This window comes from Erpetoichthys calabaricus, chromosome 16, assembly GCF_900747795.2.
Source record: "Erpetoichthys calabaricus chromosome 16, fErpCal1.3, whole genome shotgun sequence".
NCBI classification, from domain to species: domain Eukaryota; kingdom Metazoa; phylum Chordata; class Cladistia; order Polypteriformes; family Polypteridae; genus Erpetoichthys; species Erpetoichthys calabaricus.
The window spans coordinates 53,389,305-53,408,844 of NC_041409.2; the positions used below are offsets into that span (position 1 = coordinate 53,389,305).

The window sequence follows — 19,540 nt, forward strand, 5'->3', positions numbered from 1 at the left end:
TTTGGATGGTTGAAAATATGTTGTCAAAATTTTAGTTTAAGTTGTTTACAAAATTTGTTCAATAAAAAGGTTCTATATTTTGACTGTAACTGTCATGCAATGTGATTGCTTCTCTTCATTATTGCCACCCCTTTGTATTTTGTATTAATTTTAGCACCATGTTACTCCAGACACACTGTACTGCAGTAATTTTTTTTTGTATGTGTGTTGCACATCACTTAGTAATCCGTGTTTTATTCATGTGTAGCCTCCTTAATATTAAATGTGCCCCAGAGTCAAAATAGTACAACAATAAAAAATGTTACTATGTGTAACAGAAACATGTAAGTACCAAAACATCAACATAATCACAGTAGGAAAGATATGTCTATCCAGTGTCTACTGCTGTAGTGATGCAGATTTAGTACACATCCTTTATGTGACATGTTTCGAGACCGTCACCAATGCACAGCCCGATGTTGCAGTCTGGACAATATTAGTGACTTTCGTTGCACACATTTCTTAAAATATTTTTTGTGTTGCTTGAGCATAAGAGAGTAGAATGTCAGTTCTTGCTCCTCACGATCGACACACACCTTGTGTTATTGTAGGCTACCACAGCAGGACTAGTTTACATTGTCATCACTATCGCTTGATTCAACTAATGTTTCATTGTCAGTTTGCTCTAAACTGGCTTTACAGTTTCTCATTTACATGCCATTGTGTTTTTGTTGAAGTGCTGCTCCACTCTTGAATGTTGATGAGTTATGTTAGAGTGGCAGAATGAATAGAAACGTTCATGATTTTTTGCAGAATATTCCCATTGAGAGTTATTTGGGCTAAACACTCAGATCATCATCACCCAGGTCTGATCTGAATAACCGTAATTGCATAGAATTCAGAGTCCGCGTCGCATACATTGTGTACACCTAGGAGGTTAATTGTTGGTTTGTATCGCCATTTAGAAAACAAACAGATTTTCTTACTGCACTGCTCTGCTTTTTGGTTACCGTATATTAAGAACATTTTTTAAAAACGTCTCCAGTGCTCTAAAAGTATTGTTTTGGTTCTGTACTTGTTCCATTTCTCTCTTGAACCTGAGATCCCTGATTTGCTGTTGTTTTATATTAAAACCATTAAGCAGTCTCATGAGAGATTGTGTACCGTTCACATATATGCATTCTGGGTATGTGAAGTGTCCTGGTTCTAACCTGGTTATGTATGTGCAGTACTGACAGCAAATATGTTCATTGGCAAACTAAAAAGAAAGCCTCATTTCAGTACATTTTTCATCCCATTTGACAAGGTTATTTCAGGGTTAGGATATTCAACAGGTCCTTTTTTGTATTAATATATTGAGCTAGTCTGAAGTTTAAAATGTGTTTGACAGCATCCATAGCAAGTAATGTAAACCTTCAATCAATTTTCATTTGCCTTACAAATTTAATTTTGTGTTGTGCTTGAAATGGTAGGCGACATGCTGGCAAACAGAGTAGCAGCTTTTCAACTGCTCACTGTTTACTTCAGGATTTTAGAAACTAGGAGGAAGTGCATTTTAGACTAAACAGGAAGTACTTGTTTACAGACGTGGGTAGTTGAAGTCAGTGACAGACTGCCCAGTCCTTATGCTGAAGTGAAAAGACAGCCTCTATTTTATTTAAGAGATGACGGGATGACATAATTGGATCAATAAGTGACCAGCTGACCAAGGCTTTGGCAGGCTAACTTCTGGTCTCTGAAGGCCTGCAGCAAACAGTTTTCATTTGTCATTACACAGTGCTCTTATCTAGTCTTTTCCCAGTAATATCTGTAGTTGATTAAAGGTCCTGGCAGCAATTTCAAAACTGTGGCTATACTGATCAGAGCATAAATGAATGTACAAGCTGAAATGGGCCAGACATTATGAGGAGTCTACCGTGCTCAAATCTAATTTATTTAAAAATATGTATATATTTAAAGTTCTTTGTGATTTCTTTGGTCTTTGCAGGGAAATCCCAGAAAGCTTTGCACTTCAAAACCCTAAAGGATCACTTGTTGTGACTTCTGGTAAGTGAAATGTTCTCTGGTAAACCACAATTGAAAGGTTGCATTGACTTGTGATACCATTTCTGTTAGCCTAAGGATGTTTTCCACTGATGTGGCCTGTTTGTGATTTTTAGATGATCACGACAGACATTTTAGGAACTCGGATGTTACATTTTAATGTCTACAATATGTGTTCCATGTTGGCTGCCTCTAAATCAAGGTGTCAGTTTGACTTTTGTGACTGGGAAAGTTGGAAGATGAACCACAGAAGCAATTTATATGGTTTGCATAACATGCTCTGCCGATTCAGTGTGAAATTACAAGAATTCAAAAGCCCAAAGATGCTAAAAGGATCTTGACTGCACAATTCTTCCAGGCCCTCCACTCTGTTGTTAATGAAAGACTCTTTGTCAGTATCAGTGTTGAGGGCATATTTTGGTTATGTGTATGAATGTTGTGCCCTGCTTGATGGTTAAATGGACATCAAAATTCTGAATTGCATTTGAGCTGTATAAAAATAACACCATTAACACAACATAATGAAAATGATTCAAGTGTGCTCAGCATAGAGTACAGCATATACAAGACAACCACCTCTATCTGGATGGCTGGCAAGATCTCCTGACCAAAAGGTGGTAGCATGATGTCATAAGCTTGGGAAGAAAAGGCCAGGTTAACAAATTCAATTATGAGTTCAGCTGGGGCACATCTTAGGATTGTCCCTTTAAAAGAACAAAATGACAGCTTCCCAAAAGACCTGACGCTATAAAGGGAACTGAAGGAATGTAGGGACACTAGGAGCCATTAGGAGTTTGAGCTTGTAGGCTCTGAAGCAAAATAGAGCCACCTGTAACCCAGAACTAACTGCAGTGTAGGGGGTTTAAAGCCACTTTGAGAAAGTCGTAGCGTTCAGTCCTGAATCAAGAAGAGCTTTGGGGCAAAGGCCTGGATATTTTGGTATATTTCTTGTGTTGGTAAGCCTATGCTAATGAAGAACACCACAGTGAACAGAGAGCACAGCAAGTGTTATGTGCTTATGGTTTGTGCCTTGTCCCTTTGAGGAGAGGTGTGAATTTGAAAAACTGCAGTCTGACCAATCTGCCTACCATAGAAGTTCTTGAAAACAAACTTTGCCAAAGAAATGTTTGGACTCCTCAGTCCCTTCTTCCTCTCCCCTCTTGTTGAATCAATCACCTGCCAAGCACCTGTCACTTGTTCATCTGCTAGCTTTTATCCAGCCTTGGCACTAACCGTAGTGGTCTACTTGAACGTTGCGTGGTCTGCCATCACTTAACTGGCTTCAACTTTGTGCTGATCCGATGATCACTCAAATGTATGTAATACACTTTGATTCTCTGCTGAGTCAGCTTGGCTAAAGGCCTCTGCTCAAAAATAATAAGGAATCATTCAGTAACCATTACAGTGTTTAATACTTAAAACTGTATTAATGTGAAATGTAAAAACCCACAGTGTCCTAGCTGATATGAGAAACTGGCAGTCACGATCATTGTTCTAATGTCTGCATACAGTGTTTGATCAATAGTGACCAGTTACACCAGTTTTATTTCTGCAAAAAATTACCATTTTTGAACTGTGCCTGGCAGGCAGGATGAGATGTGCAGTACAGCATGAAGTGTGATCTTGGGCAACGGTGTAGACACGTCTTCTAGCCTCATAATGGCAGCTCGTAAGAAGTGCCTCTCATCAGCAGCAATGATGAAGTGAATGTGTCTTAAGTTATGAAATTAAAACGGTCAGTGAAACCGAAAGTGAGTCTGGGAATCCAAAAGTGACACTCGTGTCAGTCGCACATGTGCAGTGTCCTGTTCATATTATCATCATTATTTCTGACTTTGTACTTTTATTGTTTTGCACATTTTACAGTAGAAAGATGAGCTTTAATGAAAATGTAATTTTTCAATTTTTTTTGAAAAAAAAATGTAACACTAAGGAGGTTAAACAAAGTGCAGACTATTGCAGAGTATTCAGCTCAGCCTTTTTAACATGCATGCCAAACATGTGACCGTGCCCCTCGACACTACATGTATGTAGAATGACCCCCAAAAATGACATTATAGTAACCAAATATGCTTAAGTATGTAAATAACATGCAACTAAAAAAATTAATAAAACGTAACAAACAAAAGAAGAAAACATTTACAGCCCACCACTCCCTCGACACTCTGCCTCCCTTCAAAGCTTTATTCATCACTATTTTTAAGATGTAATATCCAGGGAGAGGCACTTGGTATTTTTATGTTTATATATTTAAAAATAAAAAATATATCCCCATAGTTCCCACCACTGTAAAAATAAGTATATGTTCTTTTTATTTAAAGTAGTTGGTATCTTTTAAAACTTTGTTTACATTTATACAAAAATATTCCACAGCATAGGAAATAAAGTCTTATAAAAACATCAGATCAAACTTTGGAATAATTAAAGTAAACAGCTTTGTGATGCTTCATGAATGGGTTATTCTGGGTGCCTGATGTTATCTTGCACGCATTTCACTCAAAGGCAAACAACAATATCCTCTACTGAAAAATCCTGCTTTCACCCCCTGGAAATCACCTTTGACACAGCAGTTGACTTCAGCAGCAGAGGAGATGCCATCTACCTTTTAAAGGACACCTTGCGTTCTCCAGAGTTTTGGGTTATGAAGTGCCTGAGTAAACTCAAACCAAGACACAATTTTCAAAAGCAACAACGTAACATCAGTCTATTGAAGGTGCTTGAATCATGATAGAAAAAGAACAAATAAAATGACAACACCATCTGTACTAGCAGCCTTATTTGAGGTTATCCTATGAGAGAAAAAACAAACAGAAAATAAAGCACAAAGATTCCTCCTTGTAATCTGTTCTGTAGTATATGATGCTAAGATGCCAGGTGTAAAGTCAGTGTGTTTAACGCCCAGTGCACTGGACTTAATAGCACCTGGCACACAGCCACTTCAGTTCCCACCTTTGACTCTTTGTGTTCCCTGAGCAAGCCACTTAAAATGTTTGTGTTTATATATATATATATATATATATATATATATATATATATATATATATATATATATAAAAAAGGACACACATTGTCCTGTACCCTGATCTTATAAGTCAAAGTGAAACCCAAAAATAAGTGTTTTTGGAAAAGGAAGGAAAGCTTTGATTTTCAGTTTAAAGGAGGTTGAGGCAACAAGCAAGTGCCACCCTGCTGCTCTGTGACTACTATAAATGATTCTTTATTATTGAAGGTCTAGCCTTGTGGAAGCTGTGTGAGGAGCTTTATGGGATGGAGGCTTAGGAGGTGTAGGCAAGGAGATAAAAACAATGAGAATGATGCTGAGGACACTTGCAGAGCTTTCCTGGAGTTAAGTGCTTGGCAGATCTTTTTCCTCCCCAATACATTTCAGATATTTACAACTTGCAGTTGAGACCATAAGTTTACATAACACCTTGGCTAAAAATGCTTAAACTCAAAATTCCCAAACTGTACATACATTACCAAACCATTCATATGTTAGGTCAATTAGTGTATCTAAATAATTTCCATTAGAGGTTTCCTCTAAAATAAAGATTAAGAGACAGATTTATTTGAGCTTTTAAAATCTACGTCAGATTTTCATTGTGTAAAAAGTTTTAATAGACCAAGTTGACTGTCTTTTTAAACAGCATAGATGACTCCAGGAATTGATGTCTTTACTTTGGACAGTTTGTGAGCTGCTAATTTACATGAGTAGTTAGTTAGGAAACCTGTGACTGCAAATAAGGACCTACTGGTAAAAGCCATTGATCAAGTCAAAGGGAAGATCAAAACAACGGAGCCAAGACTTAGCAGGAAAACAATGAATATTCACAAGTCAAATTCCTCCTTAGGAAACATCCCTAAAATGTTCAAAGTAGCCCGTGCAACTGTACAGTCAATTGTATTAAAATATACAAATCTAGGACCATACAGAATTTACATCATTCAGGAAGGAGGCACAAATTGACTCCCAGGGATGTTTTTTTCTAAATGTTCAACGTAACTCCTAGATAACAACTAAGAAACTGGTGAAGGAGTTGGAGGCATCAGGAACAAAAGTGTCATCACCCACCATTAAAAGAGCACGTCAGCGTCATGACCTGAAAGGTGGACACAGAGGATGAAGTCATTAGTTCAAAATCAACATGAAGTGCAGAGTGCAGCTGCTTACCAGGACAAAGATGTAGCCTTCTGGAGGAACGTATTCTCTGCTCAAATGAAACAAAATTTGAACTGTTTGCCGATTACGATCACCAGCATGTATGGAGCCTTGATCTAAAGAACATCATACTAATAGTGACGCACAGGGAAGGCAGCATCAGAGTTGTGAAGATGTTTTAATGGTAAAGGGACTGATGCACTTCAGAAAGTAGCTGGCATCATGAAGAAGGAGCATAATCTAGAGATTCTGAGGAAACACCTCAAGACATCCGCTAGAAAGCTAAAGCTTGGGTGCAGGTGGGTCTTCCAACAGGACAGTAATCCCAAGCGGGTCTTCCAAAGTGGCTTGCAGACAACAATATGACAGTATTGGAGTGGCCATCACAAAGCCCTGACCTGAATCCCATGGAAAATCTGTGGGTTGACCTGAAGAAGCAGGTCCGGGCAAGGAGACCCATGAACTTGACTCAATTACACCACTTCTTCCAGGAGTTAGAATTCCAGCAAAATATTGTAAGAAAACGTGGAAGGTGACTCAAAGTGTTTGCTTTGGATTAAGCAATCTAAAGGCAACATCACCAAATAACAACTAGCAAAATATAAATAAGTGTGACCTTACGGTCATGTTAGGCCCCCCTAATAGTTTGACAAAATTAATCAATGGTACTTACATATTTACTTAAATAATTATTAAGGAAAAAAAAAGTTTTTGGCTGGAGTGACATGTGAGTGTGGGAAGTGGACCTGAATTTGGGAAACACTTGCATTACTTTTTTCAGATATATTAGGGTGTACACCCAGGTGACGCCGATGGTAGAGCCACCATTGAGCTGCAGAGAGAAAGTTTAGCTTCCCACAAGATTCTGCTAATGTTTACCTTAATTGCTATATACTTTTCATAGACTTCACAGCCTTTTCAGGCACTTATCGTGAATAACATTTACAATAACAAGAGCGACACTCATTGCAATCAAATGTAGCTTAAAGATTACAATTATTTTTATTAAGTTTATGTGAAGATATACTTTTTCCCTGTGCTCTGTCTCCTTAAATTGAGAGGAATGCGTAGCAGCACCTCGTTAATTGTGAGAGGTTGAGACGTTAATTGCCAGCGCCTCGCCATTAAAAGGCAATTAGATGTCCTGCTGAGCAAACCGAAGAGAACTACAAAACAAACAAGAGACTAGCTCGGAATTATTTAAACTTGGTATTGATCTTGTTCCACTGCAACAGCACTTAGACCATGAGGGTCGTCTTTTCTGAGTACCAAACTGCGTAGTCTGGCCTTCATCTGTAGCCACTACAGTTCTCTCTCATGTACACTGCAACTGACCCATTAAGTTCAAAGTTACACCATCTGTCCCCCTTGTCTTGGATCTAAAATCCACTTCCACCTCTATTCCTCTCTCCCTGTCTTTTTTGCTTCTAGCAAAACAGCACCGTGTCTGGCATCAGCACTTGCACCTTATAGTGCTTTCTATCTATCTATCTATCTATCTATCTATCTATCTATCTATCTATCTATCTATCTATCTATCTATCTATCTATCTATCTATCTATCTGTCTGTCTGTCTGTCTGTCTGTCTGTCTGTCTGTCTGTCTGTCTGTCTGTCTGTCTGTCTGTCTGTCTGTCTAACAAAGGATTTCTTCCATCCTCACCTCAAAGATGACATTGGTTTGATCATGTGACAAGTTGTTTACCTTAAGCTTCCGACTTTTTTTATTAAGTGGTCCTAGCTGTTAATTCTTCTCCATGTCTGTATAAGCTTAGTCTTGTCAGAGTGGCTCAAGTCACATTTCACTTGCACTTTACCGTAGATGTATTGAATTAATACTTATGGAATCGTTAACTGGGACTCTTTAGAACATTTATGGAAAAGAATTTCACCACACTACTTACAGTGACAATAACTTGTTTGCATTTGCCTAGTCTATTTTGAATGTTACAGTTTTGTTTTAATTAACAAAAAAAAATAATTTTATATATGGACTGGAGAAAGCAGTAATACAAGCCAGCCAGTACTGTGCTGCTGTAAATGTGTGTACAAACCAGCAGACATCTTTCATGCATTGAGCTAAATGCCTCATAGGGTCATAGTCAGGCACAATTTTTGTAAGGCATGAACCGGTAACGGGCAGGAACCAGCCATGGACAAGACAGCAGGGCACTCTCATGCACACATGCCATCCCTCATTCAAGTTTCTTGTTGACTTAATATGCATCTTGGTGATGTTGGAGGAAAGCAGAGCACACTGAGTCAACCCACACTGACAGGATACAGATAGTGACCAGGCCAAGAACCAGACTCTGAATCATGGTTTTACCCTTCACGTGTCTTACATTCAAACTACACAGTAACTGTCAATGTGTCACCATTTTGTCCACCAGTGGGTGACATGAATTGCTTAAATATTACAGTTACATCTTGCCTGAAGAAGGGGCCTGAATTGCCTCGAAAGCTTGCATAATGTAATCTTTTTAGTTGGCCAATAAAAGGTGTCATTTTGCTTGACTTTTCACTATATTCATAATGGTTAACACGGTACAACACCCTAGTACTTTAAATATTACAGAGAGCCTTTTTGCCTTCTACCCATTATGTAGGCATTGTGGTGTAGTGGTGAAGGCTTTGGACTTTAGGTTGTGGGTTCAAATCCTCTTACTGACACTCTGTGACCCTGAGCAAGTCACTTGACCTGCCTGTGCTCCAATTGGAAAACCAAAAGAAATGTAACCAACTGTATAATAAATGTTAGGTCACCTTGGATGAAGGCATCAGCCAAATAAGTAAATGTTTGCAACTGATTTTTGGTTATAACTGCATTTCCTCCAGGGTTGTCAGAGCCTCATGGGAGTAATATACTGCCCAATGTTAACGTCATCCCTCCTGAGAAGGTATCTGCTAGCACAAGACGAAGATATGAGACTCAGGTAACTGTTTTAATTTCCTTCACAACCCATGAGCTGCTCCTGATAGACATGAGCTGTAAAACACTCCGACTGGTGCTCAATAAATGTATACAGTCTACACCTGGCCCGAGACTGGGTCAGACTTGATTAGATGCAAATAAACTAAAAAGTGTGACAATGATATCTCAGTCTGTGCATTTATAAACTACAAGTGTACAAGAGAATTACAGCATGGAAGCAACTGAACACTGAAGCTACAGAGTACAGAGGCCTTCAACACTGGAGTCGAGCAGACCAAACACTAAGTCCTAGTCTGTTTTATTTTAACAAATAAGGAGGAAGCTTGATCACACTGTGTTTAGGTCTGTCTTGAAATAAAAGTGAGAATCTCTCAGTAGCATGTAAAAGAAAAGCAACAGCTTTTTTGCAGGATTTCTAATACAGCCATGCCATTAACTAACACCGTTTTCAGCCGGCCTATCCCAGGAGCATCAGGTGCAGGAGTAGGACAGAATTAAGTTAATAAATTAATTCTGCAGGACAGAAGAAGCCTGGGTACTTAGCCCACAACAGGACATGATCACATTTTTCTGTTGCCTATTAAACACAAACAGCACATTTATGAGCTATAATAGAATACCCTCACAGATCGAGGGAGAAGAAAACAATAACTGAGATAGGGCAGGGAACTGAACCCAGGTCTGTGGGCTTTGACACGGCAGTGCTAGCACCGTCATAACAACTTTACCCACATTTCTCAGTATAACTTAAGATTCTCCTACTTATTTAATCCATCTTGATTACAAGCTTTCTTATTTTAGGCAGCGTGATGGACGAGGTCTCCAGGACTCTGAACAAATAGGAATCCTATTATGTGATATCATCTACTGTTGAATTCTGCTCTGTACTTGTAATGTTTCTATTGCACTATAGTATTGTATTGAGGAGTACTTGTGTTCTGTTCTGCGTATTGTATTGACTCCCTTTTTTGACACCCACTGCATGCCCATCCTACCTGGAAAGGGGTCTTTCTTTGAACGGCCTTTCCCAAGATTTCTTCCATTTTTCCCCTACAAGGATTTTTCTTGTCTTCTTAGAGAGTCAAGGCTGGGGGGCTGTCTAAAAATGTGGCCCATTGCTGCACTCCTTGTGTGCTTTTGGGGTATACAAAAATAAACTATGTTGTATTATTATCCATGAACTGCTATTAGAAACCATGGATGTGTTTGGTCAAGTGTGACACTGAGACCAGCTCCAAGTCCCACCAGGTGTGTACTGTGCATGACTGCTTTCTCCTTGGAGCCTCTTCAAGTAGTTTGTAGTTAAGCACATCATGACATAGGTAGGAAAAATATAGTGTTATCAAAACACGTCCTGCTGACTCCAGACTGATGCCCATCAGCCCACTGCTCTGCTGCTAGGCCACCTCCACACAGATGAGGTACTTACTGCAGATGAATGTGTCATATTGAGGATGCCCACTTGTTAACATGTTGATATCTGGGATGTGTTAGATGAACAGGATTTCATAATTGATGGCCTGCTTATCTGAAGCTTTCTTGTTTATCTTCTACTTGTAGATTCAATCCAGACTGCAAAATCTGGCATCTCATTTACAAAACAACATTGAAGTTTTAGCGGTGAGTGCTTTTTTTTTTTTTTTTTTTAAATAAAGTCAAATAATTTGGTTGAGAAATTAAAGTCCTGTACTGTACCCATAAAATGCTTTGGCCTGCCGTTCATCATATCAGGGGCATTTATAAGTAAAAAAAAAGGTTTACTTGAGAAAGTCTGGGGAAACTGAGGAGCCGATTTCTGATTACAGGGCACTTGTTTAGATCTGTTACTAACGTTCTGGCGTTTATTCATTTACTTAGTATAATAATTGTACCATGGATATTGAAATGCTCCTGCATTTTATGATAATTATAAATGTTGGGGAGGTAAGGAAGAAACCTATTTGCCAAATTCCTGAAAAGTGCAATTAGAAATGAAAATGCTTTGAACAAATGTTACTAGACATTTTGCAGGAGAGCTATAAGCTCATCTAATTTTGAGGACTCCAGTTGTAGTAGAGTGCGAAGAACAGCAAAGAAATAAATTCTAAGAATTTACCACAAAGGGCAGAGGGCAATGCCTTCCTGGCAGCCGTTGACATGACACACATATACACCGCAAAAGCACATTTTTGTAAGCGTGTCAAAATCTGGTACACTGAAATGGTGGAGAGGGTGGGTTTCCCTGTGTGAAGCTGCAAGTGGGTGTAGTGTAACAGTACTTCACCGATACATTAAGAGGCTGAAACTGGAAGAGCACACTGCTCAGGTAACTAACATGGCGAGAACGTGCAGCAGGCAGAGTCCAGGTATGATAATTGAACCCACGTAACGCCGCAACACCATAAAGTTACACTGAGCAGTAATTACTAACCAAACACATTCCGCAAACCCAGTGTTCTCAGATGCTTTTTGTTTTTGATCTTTTATTGAATTTATTAAAAACATATAACATTCTATACACTCTCAATAAATTCAGGACTGAGAGTGAAGGTCTTCATATTCTATATCACTTTTATTTTGTAACTTTTCTACAACTTCCACAACCAAATATTTTCTTTTATTATTTTTTTTTATTAAGAGGGCATTTCCTTAGTACAAACTTCAAGTCTTGTTTTGCATCAACCAAACAGTCCCCTTACACTCTCACAGAAGCTTGGGCATAAAGATGTGTAATGTTGAGCTGCAGCATCCACAATTTATTTCCTAGCTTTAAAATAAATGTGCAGTCTGCATGACCAGTCACAGAGAGCCGTGCATCATTTAATGGTAGTGAGCCCTTCACTGTGTGTGCCTCAGTGCAGGAAGGATATCTGATCAAAGCAGGTACACTCAGCTGAGACGCACTGCTAGCTTCAGCATATACGTATGCTCATTATATACTGTACTAAACAAAGAAAGCAGGAAACAGGGAGGCTTATGGTTTATTTGAAAGGAGGGTATATAAAAGTACCACTGCTGCTTTGGATTGACTTGTGGGCTTATTACAACTTATGCAAACAACTTTGAAATATGGTGGTGTCCTGCCGACAGAACACCTTGTGCGGAACTGGTTAAAAAGGTAAAACTGGGTCCCAAAGCCATAAAGGGTGAGAAACACTGGTTTAGTCAATGAGAAAGTCGTGTCAACATAAACCCCTAAATCCTTTTTCAAACGCTGCTTCCTGCAGCTCAGTGTCTCCCATCTTGGATTTATAATTAATGTTCCTATTGCCCACATGAAGCACTTTGCACGTTTCTACATTAAACTCCATTTTCCAAGTGTTCATCCAGTTCTGAAGCTTCTACAAGTCTTTCTGAGCTGTTTTTGCTGCTTCCTTAGGATCTGCCATTCCTCCAATTTTATTGTCATCTACAAATTTCACAAGCCTCCTAGCTACACCAGAATCCATGTCATTAATACTGTATAAATCAGAAAAAAGTAGCAGTCCTTACCCGTACTCTTTATCTCTTGCCAATTAACCAGTTTGGCAAGTCACATTTAAAACAAAAGTCATATTACGTGACTTCTAGTTGTGGTGCACATCAGACTTGCCGACTGCCGTTTCTGATTGCATCGCCAGGCAACATCAGTTTACATGGCTTTGTGGGACCTGTCAAATTTAGTGACTGCATGCCAACCTTCAGCCGTGCTCACCCTTTTTTGTGACAGCTAATAGCATGCTGCCTGAAGGATGCTGATGCAGTGAGTTCAACAGCAATCTCTGCACTTATTTTCATTCCGATTTTGATAAAAAAAAAAAAACAACAACAACTTCCACTGAAAATAAAAAATCCATTTTTTTTTTTTTTGGGTGCACGGAGCATTTCTATACAGCACTGGGCACAACACAGCCAAGAACCATTTGTACCACTAATGATGCTTTCTATGGCAGATACTTGGAACCAAAATGTTTTAATTGACGGAGCAAATTGGCACATTTTCACCAAATCCCCACCAAATAACTTGAGTGTATAAAGGGCACCTGCTGCAGGTCAGTCCATGCCTGAGCTTGAACCGAGACCCTTGTAACTTTCAGGCCTTTTTTCAATCCCAAGCCTACATTTATAACCTTCACAGCATTACTGCTGCATTACACACAATTAATTTTATTTTTTTAACTAAGAAAGAATAAAATAACGGCAGAACAGAGAGGAAACCCAGAGAGCCGCCAAGTCACTTAACATGCTGTAATTGTGTGATTTGCCACTTCTCTTGAAGGCTGGTTTATGTTTCAGACAAAAAGGAAGAAAGTTTTTGCCTGGTTTCTGAGCTGCTGATTCGCTGTTTCTTTAAATAGGAAAGACAATCAGCTGCCTGTTCTACTTGGCTATTTTTGCCTGACTAAATGTGTTTAGCTTGGCTTTCCTTTCTTTGTTTACGGAACAAATTACAGCTCAGCAACGAACAAAATGCAGAATCTAATTGTTATCATGACAGTCACTGAATGATGTGCTGAAGAATGAGTGTTTCCACAGTCTGTGCCATTTTTCCATTGCAAGAGTATTTTATGGATTTTAGAAATCAACCGAAGAGCAGTTTTTGGCATCTTCAAGCCAAGTAGACTCATTTAGTGAGGACTCAATGACTGAAATGATGAATGGAGGCTCGCTCGTCTGATCAAACAGCCAATCGAATTGCTGCTTGCTTACTTTTAAATGTTATGTGATCTTGTGCATGGCACAGCTTTTATGACTCTCTGTCTTACCGTGATACAGAAGTGACACCTGAGCACCTTCACTTACAGTGCAAATCCTGAGCAGCTGAACTACACTTCACTCCACATTCCAGAGGTTTTGATGAAAGGGGTCTGTGTGCCCAGCCATGTAGTGTCCTGGTGCAGGCAAGGCGTTTGTGTTTGACCCCTGCCAACAGTACCATCATGGCATTAAGTCGGGCTTTCATTTACATAATGCATGTCATACAGTGCCCTTCACTTTACAGAAGAAAACCACCAGTCCACCTCAATGTGAAATGTGTGTCTTAATTAAAGGGGAAAATGTGTGCGGGACCTGATTCACTAAGTACCTCTCTGTTGTCACTTTGCAGGTTGATTTACCAAAGGAATTGTTAATAAACTTCTTTTCTCTTGAGGTAAGATACCTAATTTGCTCAAAGCTAATGTATAAATTGATTAAATTCAACAATATGATAAAAGTGTACACAGTCGCCCGGTTTACCACAATGCTGAATTTGTGCACAATCCCCTATAGTTGGATTTGTATTTTTGTACATCCATGCAGTGTACAGCGGCAATCAAGAAATCTAACAGGCTGTTGGGTTGTATAGCGCCTTGATCCGTGAAGTGTAAGTCAAGGGAGGGGATGCTAGGAAGGCCACATCTGGGTTACTGTGTGCACTTTGGGTCTTCATATTACAATAGAGACACAGCAGCACCAGAGAAAGTCCAGAGGAGAGCAAGCAGGCTGATCAGGACTGAGAAGTCTGAGCCAAGAGGGGCAATGGAGGAGCTGAACCCCTCAGTTTAGGCAAGTGGAGATTAAGAGGTAGCATGACTGAACAGTTTAAAGTTATGCAAGGGATTGTAAACCCCAGATGTTACTTTAAAGTAAACTCTGCAAAAAGAACACTGGGACACAGTTAGAAACGTCTTCAGGGCACAACTGGTTAGCCAGTTCTTCTTCGCACAAAGAGAGCCACAGATGCATGGACTAAGTGACCACATGCTGTGCTGGACTGCAGAACCTTAGGGACCTTCAGATCTCAACTTCAGGTTATTTTGGACCATCAAGGTGAACAGGATGGTTGAGCTTATTGGGCTGAATGGTCTAATTCTAATGTTCAGAAGTCTTCTGCCAGTGCTGAAGTCAATGTGGCCAATTCACTGAATAACAAAATGGGGCAAATGAGAAAAGCAGTGGACAAATTAACTTGAGGTAGCCATTTATTTGGTAACGGCACGCTTTCCAAGTTCTATCCCGGGAGTCTCCGCCACAAGCAAGTACAGAGTGGATACCAGCCAATTTAGACATGCCAGGTATCTTAAAAAGCAGCAGGCACTTCGATGGTGTTATAGAAAAGAGAAAATTAAGTGCCATATGTTTTTGTTTGTAGATATTTAGTAAAGTGCTCTGCCCCATTGAGAAGGGGCTTTACACAAACGACGGACACAACAGGCAAACAGCACTACTAACAAATTGGCTGGACAGTTTAGTGAAGAAAAGGAGTGACCTGGACAGGAAAAAAGAGACGGGATCACGTTAGATATAGGCAGCCAGGTGTGAAATGGGAGTTTGGTGAAGGTCAGCGGTTAGGAAGTGCGCCGTAAACCCTGAGTGTAGGTGTTGCTTCAATAGAAGGGAGTGAGAGGAGCAGAGGCAGATGTAGTGCCCTCCACTCCAAGACAAGCCTGGACAGTTTAGTGACTCAGCCCCTCAACTTTTTCTACATTATATACATGATCAATAGCAGTAGGCTCCTCATCTTTTTGTCCATCATATACAAAATAGCCCTTGATTAATGTAATACCATTACCATATATACATGACAATATAAAAATAACCATATAAACATATGGTTTCTACTTCGCGGATTTTCTTATTTCGCGGGTGGCTCTGGAACGCAACCCCCACGATGGAGGAGGGATTACTGTATGTGTATATATATATATATATATATATATATATATATATATATATATATATATATATACAGTCAATGTGTGTGTGTGTATGTTCCAAACGGAGTGATTTTCATGAAACTTGGTACACGTTTCTCATTGGTCGACTAAAAATACTGTAGGGTCAAATCAACCGTAACCCACCCCCTTCTGGGTAGGGTGGGTCGTTGAAATGGATTGATGAATGAACAAATGAAAATCGGCCATGAACAAACCTTGGTGACATTTTCAGTTTATCAGTGAATGCGATAGTCTGCTTTTCGGTTGCGACTTGCAAGTTTAGTAACATTTTTGTTTGTATTTGTCTGTTTTCATAAGGTAAGTGTTTGATAAAGTGTTTAGTTCTTTATTACTTTATTTTAGCTATTTGTATACTGCACTATTTTAATTAAGTGTTTCATTTGTTTTGATAAGAAAAAGACTGGGCAATGCCGGATACTCAGCTATTTTTGATATTTCTAATCTAGCCATCTGAGGACCTCCACCAGAGAGTGCAAAATAAGAAATTTCTATTACAATAAAAAATATTTAGACTTCAATCATTTAAATTGCAAAACACATTTTTATATGTCAAATACAACACAAGTACTCTTCTTTATTATGTACTTCTACTTCATGAAGTAAATCATTAAGTTTTTTACGAACAGCTGGAATGAGGGCAGCTTATGCAAGTTCAGCCTTTTTGTTAAAGTGATTGACAGATTTAAAATTCCCTAGAGGCGTATGTGTGTCATAATTTAATGCCTGACGTGCTATGATGTTATGTTTCCACTGCATGTTACCCCCTGTATATTACTATTTTATATTTAAGCTGTTCTTTTTAGTTCTGCTTCTCTCTTTGCTCTCTTTTTCATAATTGGAGCAAATGGTGAAGCAGCTGGATGCTTCACTGCACGTTTGTCGTGTCTAACTGTGTTGGTGACCAATAAAGGAGCCCTGAATCGTATTTACTGCATTGTGCCGAGTGAGGGCCTTGGCAGGGGTTTGACTGCAGAAAGGCGGCAGGTTGCTTTAATCTTTATATACATGTGTTTTTGTTGTTCTTTGGGTACCACGGGGGTTTTTGGGGGCAACAGAAACACCACCCTCCTCAGAGCTCAAGGAGACGTGGAAGGGAAAAGGGGAGCGGTGGTCTGGCTTAGTGTCCAATCAGTTGTCAGTCATCCAGCCTTTTCTGAGATCGTTTTAGAAGAAGTGGGCTGAGCGCCACACACTGAGCTACACAGATTCAGGGCACACAGGCGCCACTGCTGTTTCGACCCCAATTGTTCTTACGAGATGTAAATGATACGTGGTGCGCTTTGTATCTGTAAAGTTGGAGCAGCACTGGCAGATAAACTACTGTGCTCTGTAAGAAGCCTGCATCTAAAGTGGAGGCCATCCAGGCCTGCTGTGATGTTCATTTCATCCGACATCTTGAGAGGCAGCCCACCCATCCGTCCCTATGAGCCAATTACACAGAACAGTGAAGTAGTTAGTCGTGTGGCGCGTGTTTCAAGTGCTAACCTGTCCGTCTCTCTCTCTGTGTTTCAGTTTGATGGAGATGATCAGTTATTCCACGCAAGTGTTAAACATCTGCTGTCTCGACTGCCAAAGCAACGGTACTTAAAAACCATTTGTGACGAAATTTACGATTTCAAAATGGTGAAGAGGTAAGCCATCAGACTGCGGAGGTCTGCCTCTGCCAATTCTATGATTAATAGTTGAATTATTAATATGATGCTCCTGCTGTGCCAAATGCCAGGCAGTCTGGTTTTGTTATGCCCATAGACCTTTTTTTTTGACATTTCAAGTCTTGGCACAACCTGTTAATTTTTTTTGGCTATTATTAAAATCCATTAAATTGAAAGAAAATGTTTAGGTTGGAAAGGCATTAGGGATGTCACAATACCAGAATTTTTGTCTTCCGCACCAATACCAGTGAAATTTCGTGATACTCGACATCACAAAGGGAAGTCCAAAAAAGTGGCAATAATGAAAGTGTGTGTTTGGCCTTTTTTAAAATAATAGCAATAAGCACAATTCCTGCAATCGTACACTGAAATTCTCCTGCTTCGAACGCCAAGCGTTTCCAGACATGACTTCTAATGTTCACACCGTGTTGCATTCATCACCAACCATGAGCCATTTTCGTATGTAATGTTTGCTGATATTATTGTTGCTTTGCGGAGTCACATACAAGTTCAGTATGGACTCTCATGCGGTGCTAACGACTCTCTAAAAAGAGCTGGCACTGTTACGTTTACCAAACTTTGGCACTGATTTAGTGTGCAAGTGTCTGTTCTTGTGACATTCCTAATGGGCATTTTATAAAGATAAAGCTGACAATCAGTATGTTTGACATTTGCACTTTGACTCGTTTTAACACCCCAATGATATCTGCGGCGGGTGACTTTGATAGGCCAGCAGGTCTGGATTGGGTATCTGCTTTATCTCCGCTGCTTCGTGAGTTGCCGCAGAAGATTCAATGGCACCGTTTGTTCTTGTGATGTTCAGTAGTCCAGATCGAGGTCATAACAGCCTCAGTCATGGACACGGCCTCATCCCGGCTGTCTTCTGCCTCCTAGGCTCCTTGTATTTCAGGACAGCAGTGGAAGCACTGAAGATGTTTCAGCAGGTTGACGTTGCACTTATTGTCCCTTTTTGTCCCCTACAGAGTGGCAGTCCTGGTGTTATACAGCTACAGAGAAGACTACTACAAGATCCTTTTCTAATGGCCTCTGCGTGGCCGCTATGCAAACTAGGGATTCTGCTCCCATTTTAGAAACATTCTAAGAAGTTCTGTAAAAGTGTAAAGACAATGCGAAACAATTCAAGGAGTGTAAAGTGAGTGTTGAGCACTAAGGCCTGGCCAGGGTCCGAGTGCTCATCCTTCTGCAAGAGCTCTTACATACTGTAAGTGTTACAAATCAGTCTTACTGTAAAATTTTTATATGACTCATGCCAGTCATTAATCTCTCGAAGGAGAGACAAAGATGTCCTGATGAAGGAAGTGTTTTTTTTTAAATAAATACATTTAAAACAAACATTTGTCATTATTTAATAGGAAATTTATTTATTAATTGTTTGAATGGAACATGTTTCTGATAACTGGTTGAGAATCGAGGCATGGGGGTGTTGTGATGGTGGGTTACACGCATTACTTTAGAAAACTGGCACCTTCAAGTGAACGGTTGTACTGAAAAAAATAAAACGGGCCAAATAATACCAGCATCCTGGTCATTTCAGTGCCAGAAGTAAACGGTCGTTTCCTAGCACCATGCGCCAAAGTCATTTCTTATGATTCACCCCCAAGAGCACTGGGATGTATGTTTTATCTCGTTTCACCTAGGGGGACCAATTCCCCAAAGGGGTTTGAATTATATATATATACTGCTCAAAAAATGAAAGGAACTCTTTTTAATGAGAGTATAGCATCAAGTCAGTGAAACTTGTGGGCTATTGATCTGGTCAGTTAAGTAGCAGAGGGGCTTGTTAATCAGTTTCAGCTGCTTTGGTGCACTAGAGGGGCAACAATGAGACGACCCCTAAAACAGGAATGAATGGTTTAACTGGTGGAGGAGGTCACTGACATTTTTCCCTCCTCATCTGTTTTTTCACTGGTTTTGCATTTGGCTACGGTCAGTGTCACTATGGGTAGCATGAGGCCATACCTGGACCCTACAGAGGTGGCACAGGTAGTCCAACTTCTCCAGGATGGCAGGCACATCAATACGTGTGTTTTCAAAGTGTTCCTTTAATTTGTTTGAGCTGTTTATGTAAACTAGGG

The 19,540-nt window shown here is 39.8% G+C and overlaps 1 protein-coding gene across 1 annotated transcript in view; it reads left to right on the forward strand.

The window, feature by feature from the left end:
- The window catches only part of eif2ak4 (eukaryotic translation initiation factor 2 alpha kinase 4), a 172,740-nt gene extending 153,943 nt beyond the window's left edge, over positions 1 to 18,797 (forward strand). Inside the window, exons 34-39 of the mRNA XM_028822333.2 lie at positions 1,967 to 2,025; positions 9,019 to 9,116; positions 10,676 to 10,735; positions 14,181 to 14,225; positions 17,305 to 17,423; positions 18,428 to 18,797. Of these exons, the coding sequence (XP_028678166.1) occupies positions 1,967 to 2,025; positions 9,019 to 9,116; positions 10,676 to 10,735; positions 14,181 to 14,225; positions 17,305 to 17,423; positions 18,428 to 18,485 (439 nt within the window). The 3' untranslated portion in view covers positions 18,486 to 18,797. The remainder of the gene's footprint in view (positions 1 to 1,966; positions 2,026 to 9,018; positions 9,117 to 10,675; positions 10,736 to 14,180; positions 14,226 to 17,304; positions 17,424 to 18,427) is intronic.
- The last annotated feature ends 743 nt before the right edge of the window (positions 18,798 to 19,540 follow it).